Genomic DNA, 20,776 nt, shown 5'->3' with positions numbered 1-20,776 from the left:
CAGACATCATGCCAAACCATAGTTTACGTTATGGTAAACATGGTTTGGACACCATTTCTGAATTGAGCCTGAGGGTTTACAATTGGCGATAACAGTCTGAACGAGAAAGCATGGTTTAATATGGGTTTGCAAGCCATGCTTTGTGCTAGCTACGGTTGGGAATGATGTCTTAATGGACAAACCATAGCTAAAGGCACTGTTTCTCAAAAGGTTGCTGTGCCATGGAAGCAGGAGTGAACTTCTGAAGCTAAAAGCTGATAGGAGGGAAACTGTGGTTTGCCAGCGGCATGTTCAGAAGCTCAATCTATGGTTTTGGTTCTAAACTATGATCGGTGCAGACTTTGGACTCGTCTGAACAGAACCGTGTCTTTTATATCTTACCAGACGAGGCTTTATCATGGGTATCTGGAATTCGCACACATCTGTCGGAAACATTTTAGGATCCCTGATTGCTGGCGCCTGGGTTTCAAATGCCTGGGGCCTGTCGTTCATCGTGCCTGGGATCATCATAGCCAGCATGGGCGTCATCTGCTTCTTGTTCCTCATTGAATGTGAGTGTACACTGAGCCAAAATGTCTCCCTGCACACAAACACACTGGGCAAAATTGGAGGCACGTGGGTACAGGGACACAAACAAGAATGAAGTCTGATGCAGAATTGGCAGCAGCAGCAGCAAAGACGCTCCCTTAAATCCAAGAGAGTTCAGGAAGTGTTGCCCTCTCTCTGATTTGACTTCATGATGACGACATTATATGATTATATCTCGTTGTTGTTAAGCCAACTCAGAGTGAGGGGGAAATGTTTTCTACCCTCACTCTGGAGCCTGGTAGGTAAAACAACTGGTGCCTAGCAAGAGCCAGGACTCCCAGGAGTGTGACCTCCTGTCACCAGTCTCATAGAAGAGGAAGTGGAGACAGTAGCAGAAAAACATAAGGAGGGGCCAGCTTTGTGAAATCTTTTTGTCTCCTCAGCACCCGTCCCGAGCACTGCATTTTGATGCAAAAAAAGTTCTGAAAATAATTTTTGGCTCGGCCCTATATGCACACCTACCTACTCTTGCTTTGAGAGTGTTTGGGTGCAAACCCAAGGAAGTAATTTCTGCTTTTATAAAATCCACGATATTTACTTCTGACTAAAGTGGTGGCACTGTGGGTTAAACCACAGAGCCTAGGACTTGCCAATCAGAAGGTCAGCAGTTTGAATCCCCGCGACGGGGTGAGCTCCCATTGCTCAGTCCCTGCTCCTGCCAACCTAGCAGTTTGAAAGCACGTCAAAGTGCAAGTAGATAAATAGGTACCGCTCCGGCGGGAAGGTAAACGGCGTTTCCATGCGCTGCTCTGGTTCGCCAGAAGCGGCTTAGTCATGCTGGCCACATGACCCGGAAGCTGTACACCGGCTCCCTCGGCCAATAAAGCAAGATGAGTGCAGCAACCCCAGAGTCGGCCACGACTGGACCTAATGGTCAGGGGTCCCTTTACCTTTTAAACTCCTTTAGGACCAGGGTGTTAGCCAGAAAGGGGATGCAGTTTAAAAGCAATGCATGCTTAATATGAGCATATCTAGATAACATAGTTGTGGTAGGAAATAGCAATTCACCAAAGTATGGGGGTGGGGTGGGGGGAAGAGAAGCAAAGAGAGGACCTGAATGCAAATGTCAGAATTGTCTCAAGTAGCCTCATAAAAGCCAAAACAATCAACCGGAATATGCATGTGGCTTATTGGACCATGCAGTTTTTAAAAGGCGCAATAGAAACCCAGAGCAGACTCACTGAGGCGGCAGTGAACTAGTCTGTGTCAAATAGGGGGGCATTGCTTTTGACCCACATAGGACTTGAGAAGCGACATCTCTGAGCATCCCTGAATTTCATTTCATCAGCGGTAGACAAGCAGATGTTGCCACCTAGTGTTAGAAAGCACTTTCAGCTGCTTTTTTTCTCTGCCCTGGCAGGGACGTGCTTTTCTTAGGGTGACCTCCTGCAAGAGAGGCTTTCTGTGCCTTCACAGAATAGGATGCTAGATTAGATGGACCACAGGTCTCATCCAGCCAGGCACTAATTACCTGATTTCCAAACTGGAATATATGTGATAAAACACGCACCCTGGTTGCTGCTGTCATCTTGCTCTGAATGAAAGGTGTGCTTTTGTAATACAGTCTCCTCTCCACTTCAGATCCCGAAGACGTTGACTGCAGCCCTCCTCTCCATCACGTAAGTTTTGCACATCCCCCCACCCACTTATGTTTCAATCCTATGCACATTTACCGGGGAGCAAGCACCATTCAATTTAATGAGACTTACACTTTCCTCCACTAAGAGCAAACAGCTGTTTCTTCTTCCTTTCAGTATGGAGCATGATGTACTACTAGAGAAGGGAGGGAGGGAGGAGGGCGAGAGAGTCAATCTCCTTTCTTCACGGCTTACTCACAGTGGACTAGCATCATGCGCCGCTTTTATAATTTCAGATTTCAGCTTCTTGTTCATTGCTTCGGGAGCCCTTTGCTGAAAACTGTAGTAATCTGTGTAATGTTACGGTCCCCTTCTCTGCTTTCGGGTCAAACTCTGTGTTCTTTTTTTGCCAAGAAAAAGTTTTTCCTCCCGTCTCTCCCTTTCCCCCCCACTTTCGCTTGTTAATTACGTTGATTTTTTCAAGTTTTTAATTTTTTAAGGAGCAGACATCTTGCTTTTAACAGTCTGCTTTTATAGGAGAGTTCAGCGCTGCCTCGTTGTGGTTTTGGGGCGTTTGCACCGGAGAATGGATTAGCCCTTTTGCGCAGAGGTCCTCCCTGTGTCTTTTTTTTTTTAACGCTTTATCTTTGGTTTTTAGTTTTTGGGAGGCCTCTTTTTTGCGCTGCCTTAGGCTCAGCCCTCAGGACCCCCCCCCCCCCGAGGCCGGGGTGACTTACACTTGGTCTCCCATTTCTCTCTCCAGCATTGGGTCTGTCTTGAGTTAGCAGGAGTGCAGATCCCCACCCGATCCTTTGGCTCACTGCTCCGGAAGCCCCTCACTTGGTTTCCAACCCTCAGTATCTTGCACAGCCCTGCAGTCTCCCCTCTTTACCTCTCTGAACGTTGCTGGCGGAGTCTGATGGAGCTGAGCCTCTCCCATCTTCCTTATGAGCAGCGCCCATGCTTCTAGAAGGAAAACCAAAATAAGCCAACTCTTTGGGCAAAAGATTCTTGCATTGCAAGGGGATTGGATTAGGATGGCCCTCATGGTCCCTTCCAACTCTACAATGATTCTGTTCATTCATTCCTTTATACCCCTCCCTTCCTCCCAAAGGGCTCAACTGGACATACCTTCCTCACATAGTTGGCAACTCTCTCCATGTTATAGTTGGGTCATTGAAATGTTCTCCCATCCACATGGGAGCTGCTCCTGTGCATCTGAGACAAGACCTAACCGGCTCTCTTCTCCCCAGCTAACGGCTGCACATCGAGCTGCTGTTAAAGGGCTGGGGACTGAGCATGCTCAGTAGCCACTGAATGCTGACTGAGAAGGAAGGACACACCCTGCAAAAGGGCATGGCTGGCTAGAATGCTGGACAGGAGCAGCCAACACAGCAACACTTCCCCCCACCCCATAAATTTATTTGGTTTTTCAGATTAAAGTTTTACAATCACATATCCAACATACAACATGAAAACAAGATTCCAAAGGATCTCCTGGACTTCCCTCCTCCCCTTTGTGGGTCCTATTGTTAGTCATTTCCTCCTACATCTTTTACGATGATCCAAATCTTTTACATCTACATTGTGTCCAAAATTCACCGTAGACTACAAGTGATATTCCAATCCTACTAACGATTTTAACTGCTTAAAATGGTCTTTAAGATAAGTTATACATTTCCCCCATTCCTTGTTAAATTTTTGGTCTTCCTGATTTCTGATACTTCCGGTCAATTTAGCCATTTCAGCATAGTCCATTAACTTCATCTGCCATTCTTCTCTGGCAGGGAGATCATCTTCTTCCCATCTCTGGGCCAATAACATCTACGCAGTTGTGGTTGCATCCGTAAATAGGATTTTCTGCTCCCTTGGGATTTTGGCACCTAGAATTCCTAAAAGGAAGACTTTGGGGGGTTGTTTAAAGAAAAAGTTATTTTAAACATTTTGACGCAGCTCCCACTTGCCTCAGCCCAATCCCTGGTCATAACTGGGAAAGGAGAGGCCTGGCTTGGAAGGAAGTACCATATCTCAGGGGCAGAACATCTGCTATGTACACAGAAGACCACAGGTTCAATCCTTGGCATCTCTGGGGCTGTAGGGGCTGAGAGAGACCCCCATCGGAAGCCCCAGAGGGCTGCTGCCAGCCACTCTAGAGGAAGCAGAGCTGCATAGACCAGTGGTCCGACTCAATAAAGAGCAGCTGCTTCTGAGGGAAAGTTCGACAAATAGAAGGGTCATATCTCGATCCAAACTCCTGAGGTGTTTTTATTTGTTTGTGTTTCTCTCAGACCGCCGGTTTGGATGAGAAAGGTCTTGAGGCGGGCCACTCCATCAGCGACGGGAGCCTAAATATCTCCAGCAACAGCCGAGAAAACATTGTGGACATGTCGGAAGGTAGCAAAGAATCGACGGAAAACCGGGAAGCCATTAGTTTCATTGATGCCCTCCGGATACCTGTGAGTACGACTTCACGGGGGGGAGGGGGGGGAGTTGTAAGAGGCTAGTTGCAGTGGTAGAACTCCCTTTGTTCAGTTTACAGTGGTACCTCAGGTTAAGAACTTAAGTCCGTTCTTAACCTGAAACTGTTCTTAACCTGAGGTACCACTTTAGCTAATGGGGCCTCGCGCTGCCGCTGCGCCCCACCGCATGATTTCTGTTCTCATCCTGAAGCAAAGTTCTTAACCTGAGGTACTATTTATGGGTTAGCGGAGTCTGTAACCTGAAACGTATGTAACCCGAGGTACCACTGTACTATATTTATATCCCAGGGTGGGGAGAGAAGACTGGAAATTGAAATTGACAGGTGTGCTGTTGTGTGGATCAGATTGGCAACTACGCACCTGTCAGCTACTGTTTAGTAAGAAGATATTCATTCATTCATTCATTCATTCATTCATTCATTCATTCATTCATACCCCGCCCATCTGGCTGGGTTTCCCGACCACTCTGGGCAGCTCCCAACAGAATATTGAAAACACAACAGAACACCAAACATTAAAAACGTCACTAAACAACATTCAGATGTCTTTTAAAAGTCAGGTAGTTGTTTATTTCCTTGACATCTGATGGGAGGGTGTTCCACATGGCGGGCGCCACTACCGAGAAGGCCCTCTGCCTGGTTCCCTGTAACTTCACTTCTCGCAGTGAGGGAACCACCAGAAGGCCTTGGTGCTGGACCTCAGTGTCTGGGCTGGACGATAGGGTGGAGATGCTCCTTCAGGTATATTGGGCCGAGGCTGACAAAAGGAGAACAGGAGATCGGATCATGAATTGACCTGTGCGTGGGGGTCCATAGGTATTTATCTAGGGGAGGGTAAAGGCAAGCCCTGAATGGAGCCTGGTTTCTCACAAAAATATATTTAAAACAAAATAGGAAGATGAATGCCTGCACATCCCCCCTTGTATTTCAAGTTCTGTGGGAATTGGTGGCTTGTGATTCAGGGGGGCAACATCTCCCCCTTCCCTCCCCCATGGACACCCATACTCCTGTGTCCTGTCTGTTTGGGGCCTTTGTCTTTGCAAAAACTGCCTTTTGTTATCTGCTAATGGCTTTTTCTTCCCCTCTCTCCTCTGCAGGGAGTGGTGGAGTTCTCCTTTTGCCTGCTGTTTGCAAAACTAGTCAGTTACACGTTCCTTTACTGGCTTCCCCTCTACATTGTGAATGTGGGTGAGTTGCAAGGAGCTTGTTATGGAGACTCCCAATTTGTGATCTGAGTACCTGCTTCAGGACGTTTTGCTGGTGGGATTTTCCAACGACTCTGAGCCTCCCAAAGGCTGGCTTAGGTCCATGTCCTACATCACACCTAAAGATGGGCCTGTTTTTAAGAAGAAGAAAAACTTATTTATTTATTTATTTATAAAGAATTCAGTGGGACCTCGTTTTATTTTATTCTACTTTATTGATTGAGTGAGAAAAAAATCATTTTATGCTCCCGTTTCAGCCCTAACAAGCGCTTCTGAGAAAAGAAAATAGGACGGAATTAAAACAAAAGAATTAAATAGCAGAGTTAAAACAAAAGACTAGAAGAGCAGAGCAAAAGGCTTCGTTCTCAAAGTACTGGCCCTATTTGGCACAATAATGGCTACACTGACTGGAAGTGTCTCTCTAGGATTTCAGATGTAGGAGATGCCAGGGACTTTTTGCATGCAAAACTTATCCTCTTCCATTGAGCTACATCTCCTGCCAACAAGCAGAGAACTGCCTCCAGCCAAGTCAGACCATTGATCTTATCTAACCCAGTTCTGTTGACTCTGACTCGCAGAAGCTGTGCAGGGTCAAATGTGGAGGGTCTTCCGCAACTGAGATCTCTTCAACTGGAGGTGTTGGTGATGGTGGAATGGAATGTGGATCCCTTTGCATGCAAACCCTGCACACCCCCATTTAATTCCATCACATTTTGATCCTCTCTGCTCACCCAGCCATTTCTCCTGTTCTTTTTGCAGCTCATTTCACCGCGAAAAAGGCAGGGGATATGTCCACCCTCTTTGACGTCGGCGGCATAGTTGGTTTGTTGCATCGATTTTCTTTTTAAAAAATTAATTTTAGTAGTGCAATTATATTTGTGTACCTAGATACCAAAACAAAACAAAACAAGATGAAGTCCGATTATCCAAAGCCAAAGGAAAATGAATATTCAGAACTAATAACAGACAAAGCAAATTTAACAAACTTCGCCAAAGTCAGATATGGCAACTGAAAATCATTGGGTTTCAAGGCACGGCAAATGGGTTTACATTATCCTGGAGCTCATTACTGCAGTAAATTATAAAAAGACTCATTTTTGTCTGCAAATTTATTTGGCTGAACTCTGGAAAAGTGCTTTGACGTTCACAGCGTGTTATTCTTTGAAGGAGAACTACCTGAAAATGATTGACAGGTGGTATTTAACTCTGAGTGGGCTCGCTAAGATGTGTAAGAGTGAATAAGATAAGTGCTGGAGATGCAAAGAGGTTGAGGGAACATTCTTTCATATGCGGTGGACTTCTAAAAGGGTAAAAGAGTATTGGGAAATGATACATAATGAATTGGGGAAAATGTTCAAAAGTACTCCCCCCCCAAAAAAAATTCAGAAGGAAATTCCCAGGTGTCAAAAAAGGTTATTTATGTATGCCACTACTGCGGCACGTGTCGTTAGCTGAAAAATGGAAAATGAGTGAAGTCCCGACCAAAGAAGAGTAGCAACTGAAGCTGATGGAATATGTGCAGCTTGCAGACCTAACATATAGAATAAGAGAACAAGAAGAATATACATTTAGAGAAGACTGAAAAACGTTTATTGAATATATGGGAAATAACTCTACAGCTGAAAATGCTGGCAGCATTAAGATAACTTCATCAGTGTAAATAAATTTTGATGGATGTAATAATGGAATACTGAATGGTATAGTTTTTGTAAAATATGCAGGGATTATGATATGCAAAATGAACCATGGAAGGAGAAGAAGGGAAGTCATTGATATTTTAAGGATGTAAAAATGAGTACTTTAAATTGTAAAACAGAAAATCTAATATTTATTTGGCTTGCCAAAGGCCTTTGAGTGAGTTCATGGCTCTCAGACCTGACATTCTTCACCCTTTGCCAACTTCCGAAAGTGAACTGTGACTTTTTTTCCCTGTAGGAGGCATCCTGGCAGGTCTTATCTCTGACTACACAGGTGGCAGGGGCACGACATGCTGTACGATGCTCATTTTGGCTGTCCCCATGGTGAGTTTCCCTATTGCACTTTCAGCTTCAGAGGCAGCAAGGTGATAAACACCAGTTGTGTGTCCAGGCACTTTTAGGCAGTCACTATTTTGGGGTCACATACCCGCAGCTTCAGGTTCTGCAATCCTAGGCGGCTGGGAGGTCTTGCGCAACAAACCTACTTCCCCAAATGATTGGACCTTTTTTCAAGAGGTGACCGAGAAATGCACTGAAAAGGATAGGATAACACTTGCTTTGACACGACATCCTCTAACATCCCCGCAAATGAATGCTCATGAAAGAGCCAACGTCATCTAAGTTCCCTGAGAGCAAATGGAGATGAATGTTCAATAAACAAGTCATCTGGGTTTGCCCTTTGCTTACTTTAGTCGCCATTTTTCTACACCACCTTGTGCTGGCTAGGGCTTATGGGAGTTGTAGTCCAAAACATCTGAAGGGCACCAGGTTGGCAAAGGCTGAACTGGAAATTAGAGAGGGCAAGGCTAAATCCCAGTGGGCCGTAGTTTGATAGCCTCTCACCCTTCCTATGCATGACTTGACCATGCCCACACGTAATAATGATAATTTATTATTATTTATACTCTGCCCATTTGGCTGGGTTTTCCCAGCCACTCTGGGTGGCTCCCAACAGAATAATAATAATAATAATAATAATAATAATAATAATAATAATAATAAAGAAACAAAACATTAAACATTAAAAACTTCCCTAAACAGGGCTGCCTTCAGTTGTCTTTTAAAAGTAAAATAGTTGCTTATTTCCTTGACATCTGATGGGAGGGCGTTCCACAGGGCAGGCGCCACTACCGAGAAGGCCCTCTGCCTGGTTCCCTGTAACCTCACTTCTCGCAATGAGGGAACCACCAGAAGGCCCTCGGAGCTGGACCTCAATGTCTGGGCTGGACGATGGGGGTGGAGCAGCAATGTCCCAGAGGCCTCTCTCAGGCCTCTTAAGCTGTGGTGGTGAGTGCAGGCCCCGCCCCCTAGGCCAGATGGAGTTGGCAGGAGAGGGAGCGGTCCTCCCAGATCTCACAAGAGCAGCAGCAGCAATGTCCTGGAGGCCCTGATGGAAGCCCTGATGGAGGCCCCCAACTTAGCTTCTCGCAGCGAGGGAACTGCCAGAAGGCCCTCGGCGCTGGACCTCAGTGTTTGGGCTGGACGATGGGGGTGGAGACGCTCCTTCAGGTATACTGGACCGAGGCCATTTAGGGCTTTAAAGGTCAGCACCAACACTTTGAATTGTGCTCAGAAATGTACTGGGAGCCAATGTAGGACCGGTGTTATATGGTCTCAGCAGCCACTCCCAGTCACCAGTCTAGCTGCCACATTCTGGATTGGTTGTAGTTTCCGGGTCACCTTCAAAGGTAGCCCCACATAGAGCGCATTGCAGTACACCATACATTTAAAGCACCCCTTAAACACTCATGGCTTCCCCAAAAGATTCTGGGAGCTTTTGTTGAGTTTGCTCAGAGCTGTTAGAAGACCCCTATTCCCCTCACAGAGCTGCAATTCCTAGAGTTCCCTGGGACTGTTTGTTGAACCTCTCTGGAAATGCTCATTCACTGCCTTGCTTTCTCTTCTAGCTCTTCGCCTACAACCATGTTGGCCAGAATGGACTAGCAACATCAATAGGTAAAGTTGCACTACTTTCTGGAGATTTTCACCACTGGCATACACTGGCTTCCACCAAGAAACCTCTGAGCTAGTTCTCACATTGCCACTGGACCCTGATGGTCCCTTTGTTGCTGTTCTTGATTCAGTTTTGTGCAGGGAAATAAATGTTCTCTGAATATATCACCAGGCTATCTGGAGCTGGCAGTATGGTAGGGATTTGAGTGTCACCTTCTACTTTACAAGTGAAGGTGTTCCAGCTAGCAAATTGCTTCACAGACTTGGAGAATATATTTAATCCCGCTCAAGCACCCATCTGCTGCATGAGGGGGCCTAATCCTGCTAGCCCTGCCCAGCTGCACTTGCTACCCATGCCCACCACCAACACAAGAACCTGCCTTCTGTGGGAATGTTGAGGAAAGTAGGAGAGGATATATTGATTAGATATTATCCCTCCTCACTCACACCAGTGAGCTAGTAGCAGAGCACATTCCCTTGCACATTGCTAGAAGCAAGTTGGTGGATTTGTTAGAATCATTTAAGTTGAGCAATCCAGTCTGGCTTGTCTGGATTGGATTGTTCCTGGTAAATTTCCCTTTATTTCCCTCTTAAAAATAATAATAACATGGCAGTCTTCTTTAAAAGTAATGGTAAAGTTTACTTGCATTTGGTTTACAGTAGTATTCTGAAGGCAGGCTTTAATCCTGTGGTTACAGTTACATTTGTAGAGAAAAGAAGTCTTTTTTTATATAAAAAAATAATTATTAACAGTTTCAACATAACAAATTAACAAACCATATAATCGCTTACATTAATTTTCCCCCTTTCCCCCCTCCCTCCCTTCCATCCTTCCCTCCCCCCCCCCGGACTTCCCTCAGCTCCTCTCTCTGATTTCTCAGCACATATTATTCTCTGCATGTTGTAAAATTTTACATAGCCTTACATTATCTATATATCATGTTATCAACCAATAAATTTGTGTATGTTTATTCGAGACCTGCCAAGGAGTCCAGTTCATTTTGTTGTCTTTCTAGATCATTTGTAAAAAGCTCCCATTCTTCCTTAAAGTCACAGTTGTCCTCGTCCCGCAATTTATATGTCAATTTAGCCAACTCTGCATAGTTCATCAGTTTTTCTTGCCACTGTTCTTTCATTGGGATTTCCTCATTCTTCCATCCTTGTGCTATCAAGACTCTTGCCACTGTTGTGGCATACATAAATACATTCTTGGTTTTTCTTGGCAGGTCTTGTCCTACAATCCCTAACACATTTGTAGAGAAGAGAAGTCTGAGATAGGCCCCAGACTTTTTACCTTGTGGCTTCCATCCTCTGTAAGGATGGATGGCTAAGAGCCAGCAAAAGATGGTAAAAGAGCAGCAAAAGAGCCAAATAGCTAAAGAAGAGCCCAAGAAGAAGATGGCTGCATGACTAGCCCTTTTATAGGGTCTGCTAGGGTCATGCCCAGGGATGTGGGTGGCACTGTGGGTTAAACCACAGAGCCTAGAACTTGCTGATCAGAAGGTTGGGGGTTCGAATCCCCTCAATGGGGTGAGTTCCTGTTGCTTGGTCCCTGCTCCTGCCAACCTAGCAGTTTGAAAGCACAAAGTGCAAGTAGATAAATAGGTGGGAAGGTAAACGGCATTTCCGTGCGCTGCTCTGGTTCGCCAGAAGAGGCTTAGTCATGCTGGCCACATGACCCGGAAGCTGTACGCAGGCTCCCTCGGCCAGCAAAGTGTCCCCAGAGTCGGACACGACTGGACCTAGTGGTCAGGGGTCCCTTTACCTTAGGGTCATGCCCATCTACCTGGTCACATATGGGGAGGATGCTCCAGACCAGGTGTGACAGGAAGTCCTTCTGGCTGGAGCAACATTCCCCTGTGTGTCCACTCTAGGCAACAGGAAATGTTGTATTTGACTGCTTCAGGGATTACACATCCCACACCTTCTACTTACTGAGTCCAAACATTTGCCCATCTAGCTCAGTACTGTCTACACTGGCTGGCAAAAGCTCTCCCCTTAGAGATGCTGGGGCTTGAACCTGGGACCCTGTGCTTGCAGAGCAGGTGCTCCCCCAGGGAGCTACAGCCATTGTTTCCAGTGCACTTTTTTCTTTGACTTAAAATGGCTTTGGGATTGTTGTTGTTTAGTCGTGTCCGACTCTTCGTGACCCCCTGGACCAGAGCATGCCAGGCACTTCTGTCTTCCACTGCCTCCCACAGTTTGGTCAGACTCATGCTGGTAGCTTCGAGAACACTATCCAACCATCTCGTCCTCTGTCGTCCCCTTCTCCTTATGCCCTCAATCTTTCCCAACATCAGGGTCTTTTCCAGGGAGTCTTCTCTTCTCATGAGGTGGCCAGAGTATTGGAGCCTCAGCTTCACGATCTGTCCTTCCAGTGACCACTCAGGGCTGATTTCCTTCAGAATGGAGAGGTTTGATCTTCTTGCAGTCCATGGGACTCTCAAGAGTCTCCCCCAGCACCATAATTCAAAAGCATGAATTCTTCGGCGATCAGTCTTCTTTATGGTCCAGCTTTCACTTCCATACATCACTACTGGGAAAACCATAGCTTTTACTATACGGACCTTTGTTGGCAAGGTGATGTCTTTGGGATAGTTTGTAGCAAAGTGATTCGTAAATGGAAGTAAATAAATCGAGACGGCAAGGTTACGTGGCTGATGTTTGTTCTTTCTTTCTCTCTGCAGTGATGTTAATTATCTGCGGCGCCCTCGTCAACGGGCCGTACGCTCTCATCACAACTGCAGTGTCGGCGGACTTGGTAAGACTTGCCCCCAGAAGTTCTTGTTATTCGCTGGGAAACATAAACTTGCACTGCAGAGGCCTTTTGAGCTAACAACCCGGGTTGGCTCCCAGACAATTCAGCGGCCCCACATTTGGACATTAGTCAGGATCCGTGCTTAAACCAAGAAGCCTCTAATTTCCTGTTTCATCCAAACTGGGAAACTATGGTTACCAGCTTCTGAATCAGCCAGGATATTAAATTATAGCTGACGAGTAACTTGCTGAGCCAGGTACAATCCGGATCCGATTGTCTGCTGTTCATTATCTTCTCTGACACTTGTCCCTTGCAACCATTTCTTATTCATCAGTTAAGGGCATTCAATGTGACTTGAGCCTTTCTGGCCTTGAACTCATTCCTAGAACAGGATTCAACACGCAGACGCACAGCACAGCAGTTTTCTTCTTTGGGCAATAGAATAGGAAATTCTTTCCACGGAGTGTAAACATGACACCTTGGCTGAGAGAGAGGAGGAGAGCTCTTGGCTTCCAGCACACAGCCTTCAAAACTTGGAAGAGATCTGAATTAATCTGGCACAGATCAGTTACACATTCTCCAGGTACTCTGGAGGAAAAAAAGAATATTTTTAATTGGCTGTAAAATTGTCCCTTCGGCAAATCCCTCCTCTCATGGCAGCTGTTAGTGTACAAGAAAGAAAGAAAAGATGTAGCCAGGATGGTTTTAGAACAAAGTGGAAAATAATACAGGCTCAGAACACTGAGTGTTGGCTTGTCCAGGGGAAGCGTTTTCAATGCAATCCCTCCCCCCCCCAAAAAAAGTTCATTGCAATTATATATATTCAACATGTTTCCTTCAATGCGTACAATCTTAAAATGATTTGAATTGGTTTTAAAAATACTTTTAAAAGCCTTACAATTTAACAAAACTAACTCATTTTGGAATAATCAATTAAAACCTAGATCTCTGGCCTGGCTCACACACATCTTGCTAAAGCAAACCATGACTTAGCACAAGTGTGCACTAAGTTTAGGGAGGTTTTTAATGTTTGGTTGCTTTATTATTATTATTATTATTATTATTATTATTATTATTATTATTCTGTTGGGAGCTGCCCAGGGTGGCTTGGGAAACCCAGCCAGATGGGCAGGGGGATAATAATAATAATAATAATAATAATAATAATTATTATTATTATTATTATTATTATTATTATTATTATTATTATTCTCCAGTCATTTTGCTGCTTTGCTGAACTAAGCAATGGTTTCGCTTACGACATCATCTAAACCTCCTAATAGCCAACTAAAATCCACTTTCTTGAATTTTCCGCCCACTAACTGGTTCCAGTCCTGCCCTCCAGAGCAACAGGAACCTTGCAATGTTCATGTGTGACATTTTCCTTTAACCTTGTAATCTTTCTTTGCCCCCCCCCCTTCTTCTCCACCCCAGGGCACTCACGAATGTCTCCAAGGAAACGCAAAGGCCCTTGCCACCGTTACAGCCATCATTGATGGAACGGGATCTGTCGGTCAGTAGCTGAGAAGCTTAGGCCAAGTGTGGAAGCTTTGGCCCTCCAGGTGTTGTTGAACTACAACTCCCATCAGCCCCAGCCAGCACGGCCAGTGGCCAGGGATGATGGGAGTTGCAGTCCAGCAACACCTGGAGGGCCATAGTTTCTCAACACCTGGCCTAGGAGTTAATTTGAGCCTCATCCAGTGCTTTGTAGTACGAAGCCTCAGAGGGGCAGAGGTTTTTCCTCTTCCCCAAAGGTTACCATTATCCAGGGAGATGTGGTGATAACTGACTACTAGTCTCACACCTGGGGCCCACTTCTGTCTCAAACCTAGTCAATATCAGCTCTGAATCTGCCCTGAGAAGGGATGGGGCTAATTGCTGGATTGCTCACCCATATGATGCAAATCTGCATGCAAGTGTGTCTGCCCTAAAGAGGTTTTTGTGGTTCCTCAAGGCTTCCCAAAATACATATATTTAAATTATTATTATTATTATTATTATTATTATTATTATTATTATTATTATTATTTCATTGCTCCTCTGATGGCAAAATATTTTATTTTCACTTCATTAAAAAGTAAATACTGATTGCTTCCTTTTCTTTTCTATTTGATAATATTTTTTATTAGTTTTCAATTACAATCCAATAATAGCCTCATTATAACAATGCCAAATAATAACACAATTACTAATACCAATCATTCAGATACCAAATGACATAATTTAGGTGGCCCCCTACATGCTAGAGTTGTTGGTTTGAAGTTTTACTTTATTTATGCGTTCCAAAATCTTAATAACTTCAATTACACTCTGGTCAAAATAACAATGCCTTATACAACAACTGCAGTATTAACAACTTCCATTTGTATTGACGCATGAAATGATTTATAAAATTGCAAGTGAGGAAATCAAACTATATCCTTGTTCTTCCTGTGTGTGACAATAATTCTGTCCATGATGTTTCTTCCTGTCCTTGTAAAATGTTATGTCTATCTTTTCCGGGTTCTTGCTGTTCTCCATCATGCCTTGGGCAGAGCTATACTGATTGTTTCCTTAGGTCACCCATTGTAATATTGTAATGCCAAAAGACTTTTTGTGGCTCCCCAAATCTGCGATTTTTAAGGTAGTATCATCATCATCATCATCATCATCAAAATACCTTCTTAAGCTGACTGCTCCCATAGTTACCCCACTGTGATTCTGCAATGCCAAAGGGTTTGGGTTACCCCCCCCCCAAGTAAACTTTTTCTTTTTTAAAAGATGGCCACACCAACTTTGACATGTGCCCCCACCCTGAGAGTTGGGGAAGGGTAGCCCCCCGCTCTTGTGGACCCCACTGAGCTGGATGGCCCAATGGCTGGTTCAGTAGAAGTCCGTTTCCTGTGCTCCTATATGTCTTAGACAAATCTGTGGGGCTCTCCAACATCCCTGGTCACACCCCTGCTTCTGTACCCCCTGTAAATCAGGGGTCAGCAAACTTTTTCAACAGGGGGCTGGTCCACTGTCCCTCAGACCTTTTGTGGGGCCGGACTATATTTTGAGGGGGGGGGGATGAACAAATTCCTATGCCCCACAAATAACCCAGAGATGCATTTTAAATAAAAGGACACATTCTACTCATGTAAAAACACGCTGATTCCCGGACCGTACGCGGGCCGGATTTAGAAGGCAGTTGGGTCAGATCCGGCCAACGGGCCTTAGTTTGCCTACCCATGCTGTAAATCAGCTTTTCTCAACCTGTGGGTTGAACTACAACTCCCATCACCCCTAGCTAGCAAGGCCAGAGCTCAGGGATGATGGGAGTTGTAGTCCAACAACATCTGGGGACCCACAGGTTGAGATCTACTGCTTTAAATGGTCAATCTGTCAACAGCTGTCAGCCATGTTAGCTACAAACAGAACCCCCACATTCAGAGATCACCAAATGCTTTTGCCACCATACCCGTCTTGTGAGCTCAGGGTATATGGCTGCCGCCCTGTTAGATGCAGAGTCCTGGCTAGAAGAACCTTTGCTGTGTTCCAGCACAGCAGGTCTTTTGTTCTTAACTGTGAATACATGCTGGTAATCTCCAACTTCCTGAGTCTTCTTCCACCACCACCATGTAGGATTTGCTACATAGGTTTTCTGTGCCATCTGTGCTAGAAGGAACCTGCCTTATTGCCATGAGCTGGGCTTCGCTCTTGGCTGCTTGCTGATCCTTTGCATCACTTTTTTTCATTTTGCAGGTGCTGCCCTTGGACCCCTGCTGGCAGGTGTGATCTCTCGCACCGGCTGGGACAATGTCTTCTACATGTTGATGGTCGCTGATCTCCTGGCTTGCCTAGTGAGTTTCCTTTTGCAGAGTATTCCACATCAGTTCCTCTTTTAACCCAACCATTCTGTGAGACATCCATGTCGCCTTATTGCCCCTGTCTGCACAGACTTTTGATATGGTGAGCTAAGGGATCAGGAACTGGGGGCCCTGCAGATGATGATTGACTATGGGTTATATCCAGTGCGAATCCTACTCAAGAGCTGTCCTGTGCCACAACTAACTTAGGTCCATTAATTTCAAGGGGTCTCATCTGAGTAGGACTTTTTGGGGACCCTGTAACTCCCCTCATCCCTGATGGTTGGCCATTCAAGCTGGTGTTGATGAGAATGGAGATGAACAATGTCCAGAGGTCTCCATCCCTGCCGTTAGCTAATGGGTGAATCCTACCAAATTAAACCTCAGTTGGGTAAGCCCTTGAGAACAGCTGATATTGCTACACCAATCCTGACCTAAGTTGGGAACCACCTGCAGCTCAGTGGTGGAGCAGACGATTTGCTTGCAGGAGGTCCCAGCTTGCATTCCCCATCACCTCCAGTCAAAAGGATCTCAGGACAGCGACTTGAGAAAGAACCACAAATGAGATTCTGGAAAGCTGCTGTCTGTCAAGAGCTGACAGTACTGGTCTAGGTAGACCAATGGAGAAATAGCAGCTCTATATGAAAATCATGGGGTCTTTCCTTTCCAACTGCATTTGTCTGTGTATAATTTTGAAGAAGGATCGTAGCTCAGTGGTAGAGCTTTGCAGAAGGTCCCAGGCTCAATCCTTGTCATCTCCAGTTGGGGCTTGGAAAGACACCCATCTGAAACTCTGGAGAGCTGCTGCCGGTCTGTGTAGACCAGGCATCCCCAAACTCGGCCCTCCAGATGTTTTGGGACTACAACTCCCATCATCCCTAGCTAACAGGACCAGTGGTCAGGGATGATGGGAATTGTAGTCCCAAAACATCTGACTCAGTATAAGACAATGGGTATGGACAGCAACTGTGGCTTGGTGGGGCAAGTGGGAGCAGTCCCCTCATGCAGGAGATGAAAGCTTGAGTGGGATTGACCAATGGGTCTGAATAGGTGTAAGGCAGCTTCTGGTGTCTTTAGCACAGAGACATCATTGCAGCGTCTTGGACAAACGCTGGGTGGGCTGTCTTCATGCACCAAACTGCCACTGCCATCATTAACTCTGAGTATATCTTCTCCTTCCAGTTCCTTTCACGTGTGGTGTTCAAAGAAATACGAGGGTGGTGCGGCTCCTGCGGAAGAAAACGAGGGTAGGTGTTTGCAGAGGCTGAATATTTTGGAAAGTATGACTCCAGGGACCTGTGGTTCACTGGTGCTTTAAAAATTTCCACCCCCAGATTCCCTTGAATTTTAAGTTTTACCAGCCTGTCACTGGAGCCCTGTTGAATTCCCCTGCCAATACATGCTGCCATCTTGGGCCAGTTGAGTGTGCACAAAGCAAAACAAGATGGCAGCGTTCTGTTCAGAAATGTGCTACTGAGACCTGCTACGCTGGAATTGCATGTCAGATTTACCTGTATATGTGGAGTAAACACTATGGAGCATGCTTGGAAAATCCAGGATAGCGATGCTCCATTCTTGGTGGGGCTTTTATCAGACATGTTTGACAGGGCGTTTTTGACATGCGCCAGCAGCTCATGGGGCAGTCATGCACAGACTGAAAGCATTCTCAGAATTCTCCTTCTCAAAAGAGCGCTTAACCATCTTACACATGTTTTACTTCAGGAATGGCTAACCCCTAGTTTGCAGCCCTGATCTGGCCTCACACACAAAAAAAATTCTGGTGGCGGCAAAAAGAAAATAAATTTAAGGTAGATACAGAGCTGTGGTTGTGGATCCAGCACTGTAACAGATCTGTAACAGATCTGTTATCAGATTGATTACTTCCCATCTTCAGTTGATCTGTATGTATCCGGTACATGGAAAAGTCCTGCTAAGTTCAATGGGGTTTATTCCCAGGTAAGCATGCAAAGGATTATAGCTTGAAACACACTGATTTCTCAGAACTTTCCCCAGTTAGTCACCCCCAACAAATGTTCCACAACCCAAGTGCTCTTGGAACTAAACACTGGAATTAAGCAGTGGAGTTTCTGCTAGGGAAGACTACATGTGAAGCCCTGAGGATGCATGCAGGAGCCAGGGACCCTAAGGACTGCAGATGTTCTGACCAAGCTTGAACCATGATATCTCCTCTTAAAAAGCCAAGAAAGGAAAAGGGCTTTCACCTGCACATGCAAACAACCCAATTGCTCTTCCCTTTGAAAGAGCAAACAAAAGAGAAAGCCACCCATTTCACTGTAGTTTTCTGGATTGTCCAAACCAAGCTGTGGTTAGCTGCTTTGGGGGGGGGGACCCAGAACAGTGGGGTCCAAACTTTTTTCAAAGAGGGACAGATTTGATGAAGTGAAGGGCCATAAGGGCCGACCAAAGGGCCTACCAAAGTTGAGCTTTTTTAGGGTTGGATTTTACCCAAGGAAATAAACTGCCACAGGGGCCAGATTAAGCCAACCCGTGGGCTGGATTAGGCCCCCGAAATGGACTTTGGACATGCCTGCCCCAGGATGTTAAACCATGATTTGAGGTTAGCTTAATATCCTGGCTTGTCTGGAATGCGTTCGCCATAGTTCCCCAGTTCAGACGAGATGGGAAACTTTAGGCAACGAAAGACTTTGTGGTTTGTTTTGTGCTATCCCTTTGCCTGGCTGAAAGGCTGGTTTAATATCTTGACTTATTGTGCCAAGATACAAGCATCAAACTCCACCATGAAAGTCGTACCTAAAGTCATCAACCTCTGGTGATACCTAAAGGGACACTTATGAACCAGGGTCCCAAAGAACCAGGAGCGGTGCTGCCACACACTTGGCCTCCCTGCAGTGATGTTGCTGGAGCAGCAGGAAAGTTGGCACTGTTTGGGCAAATGGGCAGAGCCCATCCAGCACTTCCACTGATGCCCCTTTCCTTCCTGGGAAGCACCAGCGATGTCACTGCCTGGAGACCTCAGTGCGTGGCCTTGCCCCTTCTAACTGACTTCTCCTGCAAAGAGTTGAGTGGAGCTCTGGTCATGATAGAATGAACCCCAATTTCTCTACCACCACCACTCCTAACATGCCCACCAATCCTTAACCAATACTAACAGCAACCTTCTCCCCCATGTGCCTTCCTAGCTCTTGTGTGGCATTAACAGAACCAGTAGTGTTGGATATGAAATAGTTTGCAGTGTGAGTATGCCCATTGGTTCTCTCTTCCCATCTAGTGGAGCAGGGTGTGTGTGCAAATTTCAGGGTATGATTTTTCTCTTGATTTCCCTCTTTCCCCCACGGGGCATCTGTGAGGCAAAAACGCAGTAGCAAAACACAGTTTCTGTGACCGATCTTTGAGATTTAAGTTCACCTAAATAGAGCAAAGGTGTGATGCATCTAGGACGGCGAATTCACCTGCATTGTCCTAGCTTTCTGGATCAGAAACCCAGTTATAACTTGGGTTGAACACGATCATCTCAACTGGATCAGGTGGGATTCGAACATGTAGATCAGGGTGGGAAACGAAGAAGATGTATAAGTTGTATGACCTAGAACCATCCCAACGAGGCTGTGGTAGCGATCCCGACCAGATCAAAGAAAGTACTTTTTCACACAGCACATAGTTAAACTGGAAAGTTCACTACCACAATGATGGTGGCCATCAACATGGATGGCGTTAAAGGGAGATTAGATGAATTCATGGATCTGAAGGCTGTCCTAGTTGTGGTGGCCATAGGCTGCCTTCATCATTGGAGACTGCATGCATCTGAATACAGTCAAACATCGGATCCTGAACGCCTCCGTTTTGGAATGTTTCGGCTCCCAAATGCCGAAAACCCAGAAGTAAATGCTCCGGTTTATGAATGTTTTTCGGAAGCCAAATATCCAACACGGCTTCTGCTTGAGGGCAGGAAGCTCCTGCAACCAATTGGAAGCTGCGCCTCAGTTGTCAAACATTTTGGAAGCCAAATGGGCTTCCAGAACGGATGACGTTCGACAATCGAGGTTTGACTGTACCAGTTGCTGCGGAACCTAACAGTAGCAGAATGCCACCGCCCTCATGCCCTGCTTGTAGGTTTCCCAGAAATATCTGGTTGGAAGCAGGACGCTAAGCTAGATAGAATTTTGCTGTGATCCAACATGGATCATCTTAGTTTGCTTATGGCCAAGAAAGGGACAGTGTTCTAACAGAGTCCCAAACAGCACTGAAATAACATAGAGATATCAGCCATGATGGCTACGCTTTGCCTTCGTGGTCAGAGGCAGTGTGCTTCTGAAGACCATTTTCTGGAAAACTTCCAGATGGGAGAGTGTTGTTGCACTCAGGTCCTACTTATAGGTTTCCCATAGGCATCTGGTCAGCCACTGTGAGAAGATCCAGGAGGGCTCAACTTATGTTCTTATGTTTATATTGTTGGTGAGATGAGCATTTCCCTCCAATAATTTGGCCATTTCCATATGTGCTATTTTTAAAACGAATATTCAGATTTAAGACTGCAGAGCCCTAGCCAATATCGAACTGAAACATTTGGTTCCTGTTTCTGCAAGACATTGTCGTGCCATGGGACCTACAGATGCCCCCTCTTGACTCCTTGACTAATGCCCCTGAATGCTATAATCGAAATGAATTTCAAGTTGGGGGGGGGGGAATCATATCTTGGCTATCATGTCC

At 45.6% G+C, this 20,776-nt stretch overlaps 1 protein-coding gene and 1 long non-coding RNA gene across 7 annotated transcripts in view; one reads left to right on the top strand and one right to left on the bottom strand.

Annotated features, from left to right (window-relative positions):
• LOC310695854 overlaps positions 1–20,776 on the bottom strand; it is a 255,022-nt gene that overhangs the window by 135,008 nt on the left and 99,238 nt on the right. The gene's annotated exons all lie outside the window — the stretch shown is intronic.
• Positions 1–20,776, top strand: part of SLC37A2 (solute carrier family 37 member 2) — a 59,701-nt gene that overhangs the window by 34,429 nt on the left and 4,496 nt on the right. For 2 of the 6 annotated variants that reach the window (XR_014520219.1, XM_083480558.1), the window contains exons 7-18: positions 385–551; positions 2,170–2,207; positions 4,454–4,621; positions 5,742–5,832; positions 6,609–6,671; positions 7,785–7,870; positions 9,454–9,502; positions 12,187–12,260; positions 13,692–13,770; positions 15,984–16,081; positions 17,270–17,334; positions 19,249–19,302. Coding sequence is in view for 3 of the 6 variants with exons in the window: in XM_083480558.1 (XP_083336684.1) it covers positions 385–551; positions 2,170–2,207; positions 4,454–4,621; positions 5,742–5,832; positions 6,609–6,671; positions 7,785–7,870; positions 9,454–9,502; positions 12,187–12,260; positions 13,692–13,770; positions 15,984–16,081; positions 17,270–17,334; positions 19,249–19,294 (1,024 nt within the window). In the remaining 3 variants the exon portion in view is untranslated. Of the gene's footprint in view, positions 1–384; positions 552–2,169; positions 2,208–4,453; positions 4,622–5,741; positions 5,833–6,608; positions 6,672–7,784; positions 7,871–9,453; positions 9,503–12,186; positions 12,261–13,691; positions 13,771–15,983; positions 16,082–17,269; positions 17,666–17,730; positions 18,427–19,248; positions 19,303–20,776 lie in introns of those variants that run through there. The other 4 variants (XM_083480560.1, XM_083480559.1, XR_014520221.1 and 1 more) reach the window with 3 other exon arrangements.

The sequence above is a fragment of the Podarcis liolepis genome, assembly GCF_965112155.1.
Source record: "Podarcis liolepis genome assembly, chromosome: 16".
NCBI lineage: Eukaryota > Metazoa > Chordata > Lepidosauria > Squamata > Lacertidae > Podarcis > Podarcis liolepis.
The sequence above is the reverse complement of the archived record's forward strand: the minus strand, read 5'-3'. Positions and strand labels throughout refer to the sequence as shown.